The sequence below is a fragment of the Cyprinodon tularosa genome, unplaced genomic scaffold, assembly GCF_016077235.1.
Source record: "Cyprinodon tularosa strain WSP-4 unplaced genomic scaffold, ASM1607723v1 ctg409, whole genome shotgun sequence".
In the NCBI taxonomy this organism is placed as follows: Eukaryota; Metazoa; Chordata; class Actinopteri; order Cyprinodontiformes; family Cyprinodontidae; genus Cyprinodon; species Cyprinodon tularosa.
In genome coordinates, this window is record NW_024039129.1 from 939,526 (window position 1) to 958,978 (window position 19,453).

At 39.0% G+C, this 19,453-nt stretch overlaps 1 protein-coding gene across 2 annotated transcripts in view; it reads right to left on the reverse strand.

The window, feature by feature from the left end:
- The window catches only part of spen (spen family transcriptional repressor), a 31,761-nt gene extending 12,308 nt beyond the window's left edge, over positions 1 to 19,453 (reverse strand). The window contains exons 1-10 of one of the 2 annotated variants that reach the window (XM_038298498.1): positions 18,975 to 19,453; positions 13,271 to 13,591; positions 6,126 to 6,740; positions 1,411 to 1,568; positions 1,122 to 1,322; positions 891 to 1,042; positions 669 to 794; positions 466 to 579; positions 244 to 357; positions 51 to 151 (exon numbers count right to left, since the gene is read on the reverse strand). In XM_038298498.1, coding sequence (XP_038154426.1) covers positions 51 to 151; positions 244 to 357; positions 466 to 579; positions 669 to 794; positions 891 to 1,042; positions 1,122 to 1,322; positions 1,411 to 1,568; positions 6,126 to 6,740; positions 13,271 to 13,591; positions 18,975 to 19,057 — 1,985 coding nt within the window. In that variant the 5' untranslated portion in view covers positions 19,058 to 19,453. Of the gene's footprint in view, positions 1 to 50; positions 152 to 243; positions 358 to 465; positions 580 to 668; positions 795 to 890; positions 1,043 to 1,121; positions 1,323 to 1,410; positions 1,569 to 6,125; positions 6,741 to 11,460; positions 11,598 to 13,270; positions 13,592 to 18,974 lie in introns of those variants that run through there. The other variant, XM_038298499.1, reaches the window with a different exon arrangement.

Consider the following 19,453-nt stretch of genomic DNA (forward strand, 5'->3'; position numbering starts at 1 on the left):
GAAACAGTATTAAGGACCAACTGTCCTGAAAAAACACAAATGATACAAACCTTCTTTCAGAAAGAAACTCATAAAACTCTCGAATATCTTGCCCAGAAGCCTGCATTGAACGATAAAAAGCCATCTGACTTTCCTGATTTGCAAAGTCCACCTAAAGACAAAAAACAACAGCCAGGGTTAGTTCACAAAGCGCCGAGATTAAAGGACACACTTTCATATTGTGATTTCTACTCTTCCACTCGCCTTGATTTTATTGCCCCCTATCTTCCAGCCCTTTGTGTCTTTGACAGCTGCTTGGGCATATTCAATGTTGTTGTACAGGATAAGGGCCATTCCTTTCATTCTGTCAAGTACTACCTATTAGCGAAAAGAAAGAAACAAAAGAAAGAATGGTCAAATTTATTAAAAAAAAAAAAAGAAAAAAAAGAGGGGTTGACTGTAGGGTTCCAGAATAAACTGGCTTACCTTGACAACATGCCCATAGCGGCAAAAATGGCGAGTGAGAAACTGCTCTGTTGTGTTTGCAGCCAATCCATCCAACCAAACACAAGTTGTGGGCATGCTCTTCCCAAAGCCCAGCTGAAAAAAAAAGTTGAAATATCAGACTGGAAATTGGAATAAAATAGAATTATACAAAAATGACTAAATGAAATCCACATAAGTCTCACCTTCAGTCTGTTGTTACCAAGATACTCGCCATCCATCTTTTTCATGGCCTTGCAAACACTGGCAATGTCGCAGTATTGCAGAAAAGCATACTGTGGGGCTCCATTCACCTTCTTTATGTCGATGTCCTTAAGGAACAATAACAAAGAATATCTTTCAGAAAACACAGCTATGTTTGTATGACTGTTGCTGAAAAAAAATAAGATTAAAGTGAAACAACCTACCACAATTTCTCCAAAACGTTGAAAAATGTTTAGCAGATCATGGTAAGTGGTGGTCTTTTCCAGGTTTCCAATAAATAATGTCCGGGTAGCTTTTGGATGGAACTCATCAATCCTCTCGTCCAGCGGTCGGAATTCGTTTTCACTTTCTGTCTCTGTTAGATAAAGGTGTGTGAGCAAGAATTACATTTTTTTTTTTGCAAAGTATAGATGTAAGTATAAATGTAAACTCACCTGGGCCATTCCATGCTGTGACATCAATTTGCATCCCAAAAAATAGCTTCCCCTTGGAGGCGCCAAGTGCTTTCTCTTGGTCTTCTGGTTGGCGGAAAAAGACAAGCCCATAGCGCTCCTCTGAAGCTCCATGAATTTGAACAGATGTAACTTTTCCATGTTTTTTGAATTCATGGAACAAACCATCCTTAAGGCTTGTATCTGTAGCAAACAAGTAAAAAATGTCTTACTATGCATTACCATTTATTTAACATTCACTTGTCTACATTAGCAGGGCTATACCACGTACCTGTCGAGCGCACAGGAAGATTTTGGACCTTGATGCCAAAGCTTTTACGGGGTTCGTCCTTGTCAAGGGAGGATAATGGAAGAGCTGATGGCGCAGGAACAGCAGCCGACTGCACTGAACGGGCCGGGGAGTCATCACTTGAGCTACTGCTCGATTCACTACAGCAAAGCAAGCACATAAAATACAAAGATTTAATGCATTCTGCTGCCTTTTTAAATAAAAGCCTATGCTGTGTCATCTGGTTACTGACTTCAGGGAGTAGGATTGTAAAAAGAACTGCGTGCAAACAAGACTGAGCCTGAATGTCACTGTGTTGAACCTAACTGTAACATGGTTGAATAAAAATGAACAGCATTTGATTAAAGTAGATTTTTTTTTTTTTTGGAAATGTGTTAACATTGTTATGAATTATAGTGATGGAAATAACTGGGCTGTACAAATGCAACATTTTTAAAGTAATGCTTAATGAGAATACTCATCAGGAGAGCGGGCATCTCATTAGTTTAAATGAGTCAACTGGTGTTTTGATTGAATGAGTCTCGCTTTTCATTACTGAATAGCAGAAGCTACAAGGCATTTGAACGGAACATATTAAAAAAAAAAACATTGCTGGGTGCCATGCCTTATATACTGGTTTGAAATGCATTAGGGATTTTTTTTGTTTTGGTTCTTATATCCCAGTGATGTTAAAACACCATCATCTCATTTTGTAATACTGACAAAAAGACAAAGACTTTGTTTTCATTCTCTTCAAATTACAGTATGGAATGATTTTTAAAAAGTAGCATACTATTGATGTCTAGAGGTCTGAAAGTTCTTGCAATGCTGTTAAAACTGATAGTGGCAAATAAAGAAAAATAATCATAATCCATTCTTGGTTGAGGGGTTATGATCAACTTTTCTATTATTTATTTCATTTTTAAAGAATTGTGTAACCTGTGAAGGGGGGAAAAAATGCAAAAGTGGCGAATTTCTGTCTGCCTCATGCACCTACTCAGACAATTCCCATGTCTGTCTCAGCTTTCTAGGCCCTCTGCTGTTTGTTTCCTTCTCACTTTCTCCTCCTGTGCTCAGACGCTCCCGGAAGTGCCGCTGACGGAGCCTGGCCTGTGGGAGTGGGCAGGCAGCCAGCACTGGCCAGAAATTTCCAGTTCCAACTGGATCTCACGGAGGGGGGTGGGGGTGATGGGGGGGGCGGTTGCAATTACCCATACACAGAGGTAGGCAGTGCGAAAAAGGCAGCTGCCATCTCCTGATATCCAACCCCTACTTCCCGGTCAAACCACATGTGTCGCTACATCTCTTTCAAAGCCCAGCCAGTAGTGAGACAGTCAAAGGAGAAAAAACAACTGGAGTGCAGCTAAATTCCCATGAAGAGAAATCAGCCGTTACTCTGATTTCAATCATTTTATAAAGCACTAAAATCACATTTAAGTAAACAACTTTAAAGCATTTCAATAATATAAAATTTATTATCATTCCTCTGTAATTTATTGTAATGTTTTTCCATATAAACACCAATCAGCTAATTAATGACAAAAGAAATAATTTTCTGCAACGACCTGTGCTATATTTCTGCATGAAAAAAGAGCTTCGGAAATCGACAACAAACATTTCATGGATTTTCCACAAGGCGTTTTGTAGTTGGGCCAAAGTTAACGATGATTTAGAGGTTGCGGCCATCGCTCCACACATCAAAAGCAGAGGGACACACAAACCTTTGTCCTCAAGCACCAACCCCATGAGGCACGTTAATTCACAACATAAACTTGACTAATCAAAGTGGACTTTAGCAGCATGCAAATGTTCACGACACAATGTGCCATTAAAATAGTTAACCAAACACCCCTTTACAACTCTAAAGGAAATCCAACCAGCAATACAGACTAGAGTGAAAATATTTGGAAATCGGATACTGTATTTACGCAAATGGAACTCTAACTAAGGGTTTGTTTATTGTCATAAGAAGGATATTTCCATGGCATGATATGACTTCGGCTAAAATTCAGACCTCCGTATATCCCTCAAGTGAGGTATTTCTCCTGTAGCGTCCTTAAGGTACCTTCCCTTTTTAATTGTGCCAAATCTTACAGACCCGCCATTATGATAAATCAGTGCCGCCAACCGTGCACTAATGCACGATGATTTAAACTGCATTACGCAGAAGACACTGGTATGTGGTTGTGATAACTCCTGAGATATACAGGAAACTGAAATGTTGCTATGGTCGCTGTAACTGCCTTACTGCTGTTTGATTTAGTTAGAACACTGTAAAAATCACACCCAAAGATTGCATCAGAGACACAGCAGGGTAGGTTTCACCTTGACAAGCAAGACCCGGATCATAGGATCTTAGTATATAAGTAAATCTGCTGTTTTAGATTTAAGTTTTAACTGTAATGAAGACCCAATAATATAATCACCAAATATAATCATAAAATTTACTATCTTTAGGACACATTAGAGGCATTAAAAATAAATGTAAAAAAAAACATATTCTTTCCTTGTGTGTCCATTACTAAATAAAGTTTTAGGCTTCATGACTTGTTTAATCATGCTGCCTTCCTAATGATAAAGAAAGCATTAAACAATGTTACCTTTTGGACTTTAACAACTAGAATAAAGTTTTTATAAATCTTTATACATACTCCACAAAAAACAAGAAAATTTATTTTTTTCCAGCATATCTTTCCAAAAACAATGACTCCACTCTGTTGCTTGAAGTTCACCCTGGTTTGGGAGTTAACGGCATGTTCTTGACGCTGTCGGAGCGAATACATTTTTCTAATGTGGTGTCTGACAGCTTTTTTATCCCTGGGCCAACGTGATCCTAGCTAATGTGTCAAAAAACTTCAATTTTGCTCTATAAAGAATTCCCATGAATCCTCCATTTAAAATCCATGAAATAGCCATTCGGTTTATCGCATCTGGGATGGTGCAAAATAGAGTCGAAATGCAAGTAGTTTTAGCGGCTCAAGGTAAGCTAGGCAAAGTTTTCTCATCACCCTTAGAAACTTTGCCAAAAAAGCTGCCATAGCCTACAAACTATTCCAATGCAAATCTTTAGCTTCTTAGTGGCTAAGATCTGTCATCTTAGTTTAATGGGCAGTTTTTCTTCATTAATCCCTGTCATATGTATGAGCTAATGATCTTAAAGTCGTAGGGAAGGGGCTGTTCTAACCGTTGCAGTTCCAAATTCTCCCGAGTGGTGCACGACTTTACACAACTGAATAAAGTGAATGTGATCGGGCGATTATCAAGGGGGCGGGATTGTTGTGGCGGAAAGTTCGCAAGCAAGTTTGGTTGTGGCCAGTTTGTCGGGAGCGTCTTGCTAACCAGTTAGCAACTTAGTACTAGTAGGTTCCCAATGGGAAATTCCATTGGGACCTAGTAGCACTAAATTGGTGACTTAGAAACGACACTGTTAAGGAACACTATGGACAGAGGAATCATGCAAGAGGAGGAGAGTTTTGTGTCGGAGGTTGTGGATGAGTCTCCTCTGTCATACATTTTCTATTTAGAGGAGGAAAGCGGGGGCAAAGTTGTTGTGGAAGAGGACGCCAGGGCGGCAGAAACTTGGTTTGGTGTAGAAGGCTTACAGCCGTACATGTTAGAGCCCTTGCCTCGCAACGCTGCCAGCTCTGTTAGCTCTAAGTCCTGCTGAAGACACAGACGTCCATCCCCGTGAACACTGGGACGGAGCACAATGGTAAAGTAAAAATTTTTTTCAACCATTGTGTATATTAGCTGCGACATATGAATCAAGATGCTATGACAGAAAAAATTTGATTAACAAATGACCGTTGATATATGATTGGCCAAATTTAGGTGTACAAGCTGACGTATAACTGGCCTGCATAAGATAAGTAAAAAAAAAACAACACAGATTTTAAGACAGAATTTTTTTTAAATAGAAATGTTCAAAATTTTGGGACAATATTGTCCAATAAAGAGTACATTTATATACATGTTCAAGCCAGAATGATTTGACATTTAAAAACTACTTCCTTACTACTTTAAAGCACTCATTTTCTTATCCAGGGTACATATAGATAACTTATCATACAAAGTAACATATTGACACCAACTGGATAACAGGACACATGTTGAGCTTCCATGTCATTGTTGTCTAAAGACTGTCTTTACAGTCGTTTTATATGAGATTGCTTTTAGGCACCATTAGAATAAAGGTCATGACCTCCTGAAAATAGTAAGCAAAAAAACAACAATATACAGTTTAAACATGTCTATGTTAGTGAATACCTGCTTTTACTTAAAAAAAAATGCATGCGAACTAGCAGAAAAATAACACCTAATAAATCTAAACCAAAATGTTATGATTTACTGTATATCTAAGATAGTTATATGTTTTTAGACTGTATGATTACATTACTTGTTCTAAAACTGTGTAAATAAGCACCATGGTTGCGGATGAAAATAGTTTTTCGTACAATTAATTTGTAAGACACTGTTTTACGTGACTCTTCACTGACTGCAATCCAGTTTTAGACATGTTGCACAAGCGTGTTTAAAAATGGGACCAATTTAAATGAGGTCTTGCATAATTTCTCGTGGTTGACATTGGCTGATTCAAGCATTTTGTGAGAAAACAACACTGTCCTAAAATGAGCATACAATACATGACCGAATATCTTGGCATAAAGTTGAGTTTAATCTCACAAGAGACAGGAGACCTGAGGGTATATTTCACTCACCTGCCACTTGTACTGCTGCTGGTACTGCTGACCGAGTCTGAGCTGGAGGAGCGGCTGCGAGAGCCTGACCCACTGTGGGAGCGTGGAAGACGGGAAGCCTGAGTCACTAGTCTCTGAGGCGAGGGATTTCGCGAATGTGTTGAGTGTGGAGATCGGCTGCGGCTGTGACGGTACGACCTCTCCACCCGCCGTCCCCGGTCTTCCCGGTAAAGGTCCCTGTGAACCACACTGGCCAAAGTAAACGGTTCCCTGGAGCGAGACTCATAGCGAGGCTCTGGTGCCTCAAACCGACAAGGACTCCTGCTGTGGGAGCGGTAGAAGCCGACCCCGCTTGAAGTAGATCCTCCGCTTCCTGCCGTCGAGGCCCCTGCTGATCCAGCAGTTCCCGTATTTCCAGAAACAGGACCAACTATAGTTCCACTGACACCTGAAGACACAGCGGTACCACTTCCACCTGCGGTGCCAGACCCACTTACGGCATTACTAAGAGTCCTGTCTCTTGCGTCACGGTAATAGTCTGTTTCATAGTGCCGTTGACGGTCGAAACTGCTACCAGGGCGCTCGTGATGTCCGTAGGTGCTGTGATCGTACGGCCGCTCGCGACCCTCTGCAGTCCTAACAAACACGAAGAGAAACCCAAGTTACTTTGCAGTTTTATCATTCAAGATCGGTGGACAATCAACAATATAGGTTATATAGAGTAAGGGGTTGCCATAATTAGACACAGGGACAGACAGAGCAAAATGTTTGAGAAGGTTTTAAGAAAGATTTTTGCATTTCAAAGGGAAATGAATTATTGGTCTACCAACAAAACTAAAATAAATGTTCAATAAGCAACTGATAAAACAAATTATGATCTGTTATCGCTTTTAATAGAACATTAGACTAAATTAGACCCATTTGTCTTCATATGGACGAATAAAATTGACTTTTTACACATTGTTATGTGTTTTGAGATTACATCTAAATAATTGATAATATATTAATCCTATGATCTTGGCTGGCGAAGAATCAAAATACTTTGACTGTACTTTTTAATATTCAAATGAAAGGAATTTCAACACACCACACTAAACTAAGATTTGCTTTGTACATGAGACATTTCTTCTTAATGCACTACTACGAAATATTAGGTTATTTAAAAGGCATTAAGGAAGTGTTTAAAGATCATCTAATCATTCTGGTTTATTATATTCTAAACTAGAAAAAAGCCATTTTGACTTTTCGTGTAAATTTGCTGGGGATTTTCTTGGCCAACTGAACCAAAGTTGTGAAAAAGCTGCACGGTTTTTACCTCTTTTAGTTTCTCTAACAAAAACAAAACTCTTCAAACCATTCTGTGTTATCTTCATTAAAAAATCCAGCAATCAGAATTCAAATTGCTATTACAAGTGCTGTGTCATTACGGGAGTCATATTACAAAAGTCTCCATAATAAGCGGGACAGGACAGCAATTATTGCTGTTTGAAATCAGATTTAATCATCAGCAGCAAATTAGCTACACTGGTGCAACACAAGGCTGAATTTGGTTTTATCCACAGACTCTAACTAAATCCATTTTAGCAGGAATTTCCATAACAAACCAGTGATCAATTCAGGTAGAACAGGAAAAATAAAAGGTATATGGAGTTTTTAAGGTTTAAATGCAATTTGATCATTTTGAAAACAAAACAACGGGGACTCCTTCATTATACAGAAAAGCCTTTTTGGCTTAAACAATCAATTGCCTACCCTACAAGTAAACCAATCCCAACAAAGCACTTATACAGACAACAATACTCTAGGGGTTAGCACTCCATATGGTATGCTATATGTAAAGAAAGTATTACATACAACCATATATACAAATAATTTTTATATCCTACGTGTTTTTAGGTTTTTTTACCTTAGTCCAAAAATAGTGTAATTATTCAGGTGAAGTTTATCTCTACACTGTAGAAATCCAACTAACCACATCAATGCCTGGGCCTCTGAGGTATATTTATACTGGTTGGGCTAACCCTAGACCATCAGGGTTTAATGTTGAGCTTTAGAATAATCTAAATCCACAGTTTAATATACATATACACACACACACATATATATATATATATATATATATATATATATATATATATATATATATATATATATATATATATATATATATATATATATATATATATATATATATATATATAAACTTAAAAAGGTCTAGAGAGCTGTACTAAATTACATTTTTTTTCGTACACACAAAATGAATAAATCAAATCTGTCTAAGTTACACACACATTATGTATATATATGTATATATATATATGTATATATATATATATATATATATATATATATATATATATATATATATATATATACATACATATATACACATACATATATACACACATACATACACACATGCATACACACATATATATATGAAGAAAGAAAAGAAAACACAGCTTTAATTATTTTCCAAAGGTGGCTCCATCCTACTATCCTTACGCCTAATTTCTCTTATTCAGGGTTGCAGTGAGCTGTAACAGAAGCCTCTGCACAGAATGTACCCTTAATGGTTTTTTTTTTTTTTATTTGCTTCTTTTATTTCTGACTAGTTTTAACTCAAAGCTGTATTTTTTGATTGGGCGTGTACAGACAGATCATTTTCAAATGAACAAAACAAAACAGAGGTATTTGGAATAAACTTATTTTCTCACCATCAGATATTAGAAATTCCCTTTTTTTATGCTTTAACGTGCTTTTATTTTTACATTTCCATTATTTTATTTTTTTTTTTTTTGTAAGATGAAAAGAGAGAGAAATCTAAAGGATTGTTCCAGATCGATTCAAATCCAGCAGCTTTTCATCCTACAGGCATATTTAATTATAAATCTCTGCCTGCAACCTTTGACCCTTTTGGAAATCAATAAAATGTGCAGTATTAAAGGCGGCTGATACATTTCTGTAACACAAGCATCTTCCTAAGCGTCACCAGGTGCCATGTGATGTCCTGAAGAGGGATTTTGGTAAATGATTAGTGAGCGCTCAACTTGGCCTTTGCACCTGACGCCAACATTTACTGCCTTTGAAGGAGGACTTTGGTAGAACCCTTTGTACTAAAAGCATAAATCCATTTATGGCAACTCTTTATACTGATATGGGCGCACTTTAAAGCTAAATATTTTGGATCATAAACACAAGCCTTGCATAAAAAAATGAAACACTGTGTGAACTTCATATACTGCCCTCGGTTTTCCAACTAATTTGCTTAAGGAGGCAGGCAGCGAGTCTTTTTCAGAGCGCCATACATGAAAAAGTACAAGAGGTCAGGGCCATGGTCTGCTTCAGCCTATTCAATTCGATCGTCTGCGTTTGGATTCATGAATAACATGTATGGCACAAGGATGTCTGCTGTGAAATTGATGGATTACCCTGACCCCCAGATGCTCTCCAAAATGGTAATTTAATGGCACAGGCCAAATGTTTAACAGATATCCTTCATTTTTACATCACCAAAATAAAAAAAAAGGTTTTACATTATTCATAGAGCTCAAAAACAATTCAGTTCAACTTCTTTTTTCTTTTTTTTTCTACCTTCGGAGAGAATTTGCATCAGGGAGTGATTATTAGTCCACTCGGGTGCATGCTAAGCACATCAACTGTTTTGGTTTGACGTGAGCAGCATATTCATAAGGATTCATTCCTGCTGCATGATTAAAAAGCAGCCCCATATATAAGGTCTCAGTCATATAGTAACAAAGCATTTCAAATAATCATACCTAGTCACCTGCTCGGATTGACAGACTCCCACCCTGCTGTTCTTACATACTAAATAGCAATCTATGGTGATACAATTGTATGATATTAGCAATGAAATAAACCCCGTTAAAGTATTCTCTCAGGAAACATCCATGAAATTGAATTTGGAAATAAACCAGCTGAAACAAGAGTGTGTCTTTTGTGCCCATATAAATCAGAGTAATCCATCAAAATGACAATTTGGTGAGCCCTGTGCTAAAATGGATGTTGCGCTCGACGGCTCGCGACATTACCTTATGCTATACAGTAAAATCTGCAGCCAAGAGGAAAACAACACGAGGAAAATTATATTTTAAAGCTCCAAACATAATTTCCAATAGAAAACATTCTTTAGCATTATGTATGGGAAAAGCAAACCTAAGACACTTCTTAAAAGCAGGATAGTAAGCGTATATATAGGGAAGTGTTAAAAAGATAGATAGATAGATAGATAGATAGATAGATAGATAGATAGATAGATAGATAGATAGATAGATAGATAGATAGATAGATAGATAGATAGATAGATAGATAGATAGATAGATAGATAGATAGATAGATAGATAGATAGATAGATAGATAGATAGATAGATAGATAGATAGTTTTTGTAACAGCTTCGTTAAAATGTTGTTTTTAATTTTATGAGATTTTATTCCGTAAATATGTAATTACACCAACAAATTAAAAGGGGAGAGAAAAAAGACCAAGAAACCAAATCCTAAAATAATTCTTTCTATTTATAAGAATTACATAATAAGTTCTCATTGCTTTTTTTAAATAATTTTTACTGAATTGAAATGTGTTTTATATTTATGTTTTGTGTTCGGCCATTTGGTTTAGGTGATTAAGGTGCTTTATATATAAAATTGTATTAAATAATTGAGTAATGCTCATTATATAACAGCTAATATAATAAGATCTTAACATTTTTGAGGGTTTTTTGTTTTGTTTTGCATTAATTTGGCCAAACCTCAGGGTAGTTATTCACATCTTTTGTTTGCCTTTCAACATCTTGATATGAACTCCTCAAAATACTCATTTAGGACAGATTTTAAGCTGGTAAGGTTTTACCTGAAGGCCTGTGACCCAAAGGTGGCCTATTAATTCTTACAAGTTTAACTGTGCGTTTGTACAGCTGTTTAAATAGATACATTATAAAACTTGGTTGAATTTAAAGTAAAAGATTTAATGTAAAAAGTAGTTTGTCAAGAATGTATAAACTGACATGTATAACTAATTTAACTATCCGTCTAATTACTGCATCCCTTCTCTATTTAAGTGATACTGGGAGACTTCAACACCTGCGTTGATTAAGGTTCCCTCAGAGACAGAAGAGCCGGGGTGGGGTGGGGAGGTGGGGAGGAGCTGAGGGTGGGGTAAAGTGAGAATAGGAAGAAATAAAGGAAAACAATGCAAGGTAAAATAACACTTTTTTTTTTTTAAGTAATCAATCTATGAACCAGCTACTTTGGTTAGTGAGGAAAATGGAGAGAGACAGGGATTCGAACTAGGGGGTTAGAGAGGACAGCTAAAATACACAGGGCAGGGCATACCAACCTTTTGAGAGAGTGGTAACTTGACATATAATTCCAAATACAATTTAGGGAGATAGAACTTTGTGAGCAAAAACTGGGCAAAAATTGTTGAGTGGAGGTGGAACAAAAAAAAAAAAAAAACAACAAAAAACTTTTTAAAAAAAACTAAAAAGCAAAACTGAAGCGTAAATGTTCACATTTCAAAACGTAATCCCCATTTTTAGGCCGCTCTGACTGTCTGGTTTGGTTCGAATAATCCGTCAGTGATCCAATTTAAGGTTTCCTTTTTTTATGATGGAAAATGTCTCTGTTCACATATCCGTTTAATTTTGATGGAGAGAAAAAAATACGAGACTGAAAAGTCCAGTTAAATCCAAAAAAAAAAATCTTCAGGAAGTTGACCAATGAGTCGGCAGTTTCTTTGCAAGTCCTAACATCCAACTTGGTACCATTGTCCATATCTATGAAGTAGTCACTCATTTTGCACCTCAGGGAAATTTCACTAGGACAGATTAGGAGAAAAGAAGCTGTAATCCAGATTAATATTCTTCCATTCCACGGATAGAGAGCAGCAATAACAACTCAGGAACTCCTTGATGTTTAATGTCTTTTCTTCCACAATTAGGAGACTGTGCACTCTCCAAACTTGAGGTCCTCTGCAAAAGTCGCTCAACAGGTGCAATTTAGTCCTCGAACTTTGCCCGGTTCTTTAATTGTATCCAGGGTTTAGTTATAGTTCCACAGTTGGAAGAGGAAACGTTAATCCACAAAGGCGAGGTAGGTTTCCTCCATTAGAAAGATTAGTTAAAAGCTCCAATCAAAACTTCCAGCTGTCGTCTTAATTTATATGATCCAAATATAGTCCAAGTTCAGCTTCTCCAAAATAAAAATAAGTTCCACAGAAAACACAAAAAAGATTTTTTTTTTTTTTAAAGGTCTTTTGCTCACTTGTTTGTGTTGTCTCTACTGTGCTGACTCATCAGTAGAGGTCTCCCATTGCTCAATTTGTATTGCCCTGATTAGATATAATCCCAAACTCAAACGAATAAAAAAAAAAAAAGTACACAAATAAATGGAAAAAAAGGAAAATGCAAACCATACCTTTAGCATGAAGGCATATTCTTCACGAGTCATGCCATTGTTAATCCAACAGTTGGGAATAAACATCCTGTGTAGGGTATCCACATAACTCCAACCCACGAGAGTAGTGAGCACCTCCGTGAGGTGAGAAACCAGATCAGACTAATCCAAACAATGGCTCTTAAACATGTAATGTGTCTCGGTTGGTTTGTTACATGAAGAAAAGATGGGTGAAATTAATCCATCGAACAGGGCAGGTAACTCCACATATAGAGGAATCCCAGGGATGGCCGCTGGACCACTCTCTCTCTCTTTCTTTAACTCCCTCTCTCCCTCTTTTTTTTTTCTCTCTCCAGTAATTTCCAATAATCCTGGGAAATTTTGCGGTATCCAATCTTTGCCCCTTGTTTTCCACAACTGATCACTGCATCTCACAGAGATGACCAAAATAACAAACCTGATCCCCAACAGCTGTTTAAACTCCTACCTCCTTAACAGAGCAGCAGATGCTCTCTTTTACAAACATGCTTTCATTTAGGAAACAGATCTGTGTCAAGTGTGAATCCGAGAGCTCTGGCTACACTTTGAGAACCTTAGAGATGATTCCCATCGGTTTGCATGCTTGGGCATGACTTCTACTCTTTACCCCTAAGTAAGTAAATGAATAGATGGTGGATAGATGCTTGGCGGAAAGGCAATTACCACAAACCAAGGTTCGCTCTGTCTTCAGAGGGCGAACTTTCTCCACTTACCCGTCTAGCCTGCGTTCATAGCGTCCATCTCTGCTGTGGAGCGACGTGGGGGCGCCGTACACGGCCCCCCCAGTCGCCCTTGTGAACCCTGACACGTCCCGGCTACGTGAGCCTAAGGACAGACTATCGTCCAGACCCCTCGCTGCACTAGGAATTGTTCCTGGTTCATTGTAATCTGTGCGCAGGTCTCTGTCTCCCATCTTGTTGATTGCATTGTGAGCCTTCTGAGCACTTTTAATGTCCACAAAATCCACAAAGGCTGCAACTCCTCCCTCTGAACCTCGCTTGGGCAGGACCTTGACGCTCTCCACTCGTCCATATCTGAGGGGGGGAGGAAAAACAAAGAAACAATGATTAAAAAAAAATCATCAAGGTTACTAGTAAAAATTCATAAACCCTGAAACCTTTGAAATAGCTGGCAGTATTCATTTAATTCAACGTTCATTTGTGATTTTCCAAATGCATGTGTGTGTGTGTGTGAAAGACACTGCGGTTCGGTTACTATTGCTTTTGCTCGGTCCTTAGTTCTTACAAAGCAACAGTAACCCAGCAACTAGACTTGAACCTTGAAACGCTGCATGTTAATAAACACATATGCATGAAAAAGTACTAAGTAACTTGATAAGCACATGAAAGAAAGGGGAAAGGTGCCTTCCCTGAAAAATAAATACACAGTGATCATGGTTTGTAATCTATATTTTAGAAAATTGAGTATGATTTTATTAGCAAAAGAAAGTTGTTTAGAAGTCAAACATGTGAAGTTGTATTTGGGTAGTACTTTATGTTGGAAAATGCAGAGGTACCACCTATTTATAGACATTTAAGTCATTTTACGAATGATAAAAATGAAGGTTTGTCAACATTTGTATGATGTAACATTTTAGGGATAGAAAAAGCCCAGATAGGTTGGTCCTGGATACTGAATCTAAGGGCTAATAATAATAATAATAGAACTTTTTTGATCTCACAATAAAGAAATTTACTCTCTGCATTTAACCCATCCCCTTGGGAAGCAGTGTGCTGCCATTGTGTGGCGCCCGGAGAGCAGTGTGGGGTTAAGGGTCTTGCTCAGGGACCCAGAGTGCAGGCAGTGGGGATCGAACCGGGTACTTGCAATCTTTTCAGAGCACACTGCTCTAGCCACTAGGCCAACACTCCCCATAATACAAAAAGGTCCAAGATCAATAGTGACTCAAAACAACTCCAATCGTAAAACAACAGAATCAGGTTTCCTTTTGTTTTCATTGTACAAAAAAAAAGCTGTATAAAAATTGCAACTCTTAAATGTAATGCAGAAATAATGATTTATCTTAAAGTGGGTTCATGAGCCTTTAGGTCATTCTCTGGGCTGCATTTAGGTGTTATTTAGTCAGAAGCTGACAATTATTTACACAGGAAATCGAGGCAAGAGGTGGTGCACCACCGATAAACTTCCTGTGTGAAAAAAAACGCTGAGAAGAAAACATGAAAGTTTTTTTTCCTGACAGATGGATAGAAATTTGAAGGAAAAAATTGTAACCAATTTAAAAAAAATGTTTTAGGCTTTCAAAAATGTATTTATTTATTTTTTTTATTTTTATTTAAGAGGTACTATGATCATGTTTCATGAAGGAAGATCATTGGAACCGCACCACCACCAACTTCCAGTTCAAAAAAAAAAAATAACCACCTGCTTCTGTGTAATTTAATGCCTGATGTAAAGGTAACAATGGCTTCAAGTTTCATAAAACATGCCTTACATGAATCAATAGAAAGAAAAGGAAAAATGGCGGCTTTAAATTGGTAGAAACCATTTCAGTCTTAGCCTCTCTTAACCCGGGCACACACTGTACGATATTATCAATCGTCACACTCAGTTAGAGCTCAAACTGTACAACGAAACCAGAGGGTTTAAAAGTTCTCAGCTAACGATGTATGTTCTTACACTGTGCGGCCCGATGCTCTGATGCAATCTAAGTGTTCACACTGGACGTCCAAAAGCCACAGGTCAGAATCAGCGCCGAGAGATGGCGCTGGTCGGACTTGTTAATCTGGAAGAAGAAGAACAAGAACTCTCTTGTTTGCACGTGCGCAGTGAGCGACGTTCTAGTAAATGGGCTCGTAGCTCTGCTTCAACAGCAGGATTTGCCCACGAACACTTTACGACGGCCGCCTGGATTTCAAAAATGTTCAATTTTCTCCAGAACTTACAAATCCTGATTGAGAGGTGCTCGCAAGAGGCTGATCGCCCCTCGTTACCTCCTGTATACCACATGACTCAGGACGCACGATGAGGCTGAAACTCGTCCCGATCCAGAAAATTCTCACGATACTGGAAAATTGTATGATATAGTGTATGCCCGCCTTTAGCCTTCAGGACTATCTACACAAACCCCTATTAATCAAGCCTCAAAGAAACTACCTTAAATAATCATAATCTATCTCTTAAATTACTATTTTAATCCACAGATAAATTAAGCTACAGTTGTGTTTAGAGAAATAGACATTTTGAAATAAAACATAAAGAAACTGGGTGGAGAGCACGCAATCAATTGTTTGCCTCTCATCGCTTCCTAACTGTTAATTCGAAACAGGTGACGGTCGACGCTTTCCTTTCCACATCACGACTGAACATTCTCAACAACACAATTTTTCTGTCACATAAATGAGATGATACATACATATATAGATATATATACACATATATATACACATATACCGACATATACATATATATATAGATATTAAGGGTGTGAATCACACCCCTCATGGCGATTCGATTCAGTATCAATTTCCTGACCCAATGATTCGATTATTTTCGATACTCAAGAATACACCACATTACAATTCGATTTGATTAATTGTTTTTAACCTTTTTTTTTTAGACAATGTTTCAAATGTTTGAAATAAATCAATGAAATCTGTAATATCGTTATGCATTTTATTTGAGAAACAACAGCAAATAACAGAAGTAGCAAAGTTGTGCTCCACCTAGGCCTATGAAAACCCCATTCCCTGAAAAATACTAACGCCTCTGTGTTTACGCGAGTGTGTGTGCAAGCGGAAAGAGGGTAGTGGCTAAAGGGCAGATTATACTTCTACAACCGCACACATCAAATGTCGCTTGCGTCTGGCCGCAAACCAGTTTTGCTGGTATGCTTCTGCAACATCGGTCTGGAATTTCTAGGGACGCACAGCAGTTTCCCAGCAAACGCTAGGGGGAGCCTGTTGGAGAACTCGCGAGAACTTCAGTGGATGGTCATAAGAACTTCTTCGGCGGCACTGGCGGGGGTGTTTATTTTTCGAAACAACATGTCTGAGGCATTGTACAAGTGATTGAATGTCCAAACCTCCTCAAACAAGCTTTCGTCATGGTTATTCATTGTTGTTATTACTCCTCTGTTTTTAAAAATGGCACGCCCCGGGATCGAATCGACCAAACAGACAGCCAGAAAGGTATACCAAGGAACAATCACAGCTGCTTTTTGTCTGCGTACTTCCACTTGAGGTGTGCGCGGGTTTGCGACCATCCGATGTGTAGTCAGGATTTTTTTGAGGTGTGCGCCGACGGTTGCAGAGCCTCTGCGCAGAGACAGATTTGACGGTGGCAGATGCTATACGTCAGAGGTATAAATTGGCCTTAAAGGAAGCGATGTAGGAGGGCAAAATAGGTTTAGCGCCACCGCAGCACAGGAGTCAGAATTAGGTTCAGGAGCAAATGGATAAAAATTAACATAAATCGATACTTGCGGACGTGTCGATGCATCGGATCGTCAGCCATTGGATCGATGCATCGATACAAAACAATTATTATTTACATCCCTAATAGATATATATGCGCAGCACACTTTTAAAAAGTAAGATTTCTTGCCACCTTTTTTTCTAAAGTTCTAATCAAAAACTTTCATTTGTTTGAGGGTTATATTTTTTATTATTATTATTTTTTTTTTCCTTTGGTTTTGAAAGAATAACTTCCCAGAACCGGGTACACCTTGAATCCGGTATCTGACCCAAAGCTATAAAACAAACCAGTCTGATAAATTGCCTTTAATAAAACTGTAACGACCAACTTTGCAAGTGGGTAGATTAACAGAGATATGAGCCCTATTTAATTTCCAAGACCATGCAAATACAGAGCTCTGTCTCCCTTTCCAAGACCTGCTTCTGCTGTCAGGTAACCAGAAGCTGCCTCTCTGTTCTGACCCAGCATCCATACATTTATTGGCATGCATGCTTTCCAAATACTGAGCAGACGCCATTTTAGAAATGCTGTTCACACTGCTTACTCATTCTGCCGTCCCCCATCTTCAATGACTTCTATCACACACTGGGCTGTCATGCACCTGCATAAACCCCCACTACCTCTGGGGTTAAGATGAGCGGTGCTGAAAATGACTCTCCAGCAGCCTTTTTCCCTCTCAACCAACTCTGCTGCTGCAAGACCAGCCTGCCACTCATTACCAACCCCCCCTCAAAGGGAAAAACATATCGTTACGCACATCATACCAAGGGATTATGTAAATAAAACAGCATATAGAGAGGCAGCCCATCGCTGCGCCTTCTGCAGAGCGCTATGAACCAGACAGGGAGCCTCTGTTTCTTGCAGTCCCTTCATCGCATCGACAGAAAACAAAAGCCTCCGACAGCAGCAAGATTATTACATCGCACACTATTTTTGGAACATGCCAAACATTTCAGTTTCATTTTGTGTGTGTTAATCAAGATTATGTTGGTGTAGCCTATTTATGGCAGAAGTGTAAGAATTCAGAACAAAAAGCCATGTTTAGGTTTAAAAGTAGTGTTTATTTGTATTTTTTTTTCCCTTTTTCCATCGGGTTTGGGTTTTTACGCACATATGCGCGGAGGAGCGGGCTGCTATTTCCTTGACAGCCCCAGAAGAGAGAAGCGAGAGCGCGCAGACAGACCGTGATAGACTACGATTTGCGCTCCAGTCCAGGAAAAAAAATAAATATAAAAGCTTAATGTAAAAAAAAAATGCTTTTTAAATAATTATTGTTTTTGAGGGGGGAATGGAATATACAAGAAGAGCATAGGAGGTATGAGGGTCTAATTTAAGAAAGAATTGGATGTGATTTGGTTTGAAGCGAAACGCGCTGCTGGCTGTGCAGCTCAGCATCAGCAGCTGTGGGGAAGCTGTGCGGTTTTCATGTGGGAGAGGCGACCAGCATTCTGCGCACGAAAGTAAACACAAGTAGCCTGCTGCCACAGACTGAGCTCCAAGCTCTGCACATCAGCAGCGGGGCATCCAGCGCTCCTCAGCCAGCGAGGCTGCAACAAAGCTGCGGCGTGCATGCCTTCCAGACCCCCCCATCCTCCTCCCTCCCTCCTCCAATCCCTCCTCCCAGGAAGGCTGGATTGTTTACATTGCCTGCTATTAGCCTTTAACGTACGTTTTTTTGTTGGGCTGCACTAAAAGTCCTAATGTAAAAAAAAACCTGGTTGGAAATGTGCAACCAAGCCAACGCAAGTTTTAGCAGGCAATGAGTGGCCGTGGCCATATGTCCACGAGTGGATCAGCTCAGAATGCAGAAAGCTGACAGCATAGTTGCCAAATAGGACTTCGCTACAGGCTGAACCTCCTGTTTCATCCCGACTTGATTAGGAGGAGAAAAAAAAGAAAAGAAAGGAAAACAGCAGACTGGGGGATGCTATAATAAAATAAAGAAAGCAACAAAATAATAATAATAATAATAATGAGACTTACCGCTTGAAGTGCTCGATAATTTTCTCTTCCCGTACATTTTCGGGTAAATTTCCCACCCATAAATGTCTGGTTTCCCGCACCATACTGTGCGCTCCTGCTCCCCGATCATACAGATGAGTTTGCTGTGTCAGTTTCTCCCCGTGCAAAATACAAAGGATCTGAAGAATAAAAGCCGGGGCGCGTGAAGGACCACAGCCTGCTGCACGCAAATCATTGACTGCTCGTTGTGACCCAATCAATGTAAACCATTAGGCTGGATCCCCCCCTCCACCGCCACCCCTTTGCACGCTGTTTGATACTCTCTCTTCGCTGTTCGGAGGCGCGAGCTTGCACTCTCCTCGCGAACGCGCTCCGGTTCTGTTCCCGTGACTAGGCGCGTCCCTGACACCACGCGACCTTTGGGTGTCGAAAGAAAGCGTGTAGCTTCCTAAAAAGATACAGCAACTTCGCTTGTAAATGAGAGGCGCACCGCGCAGGCG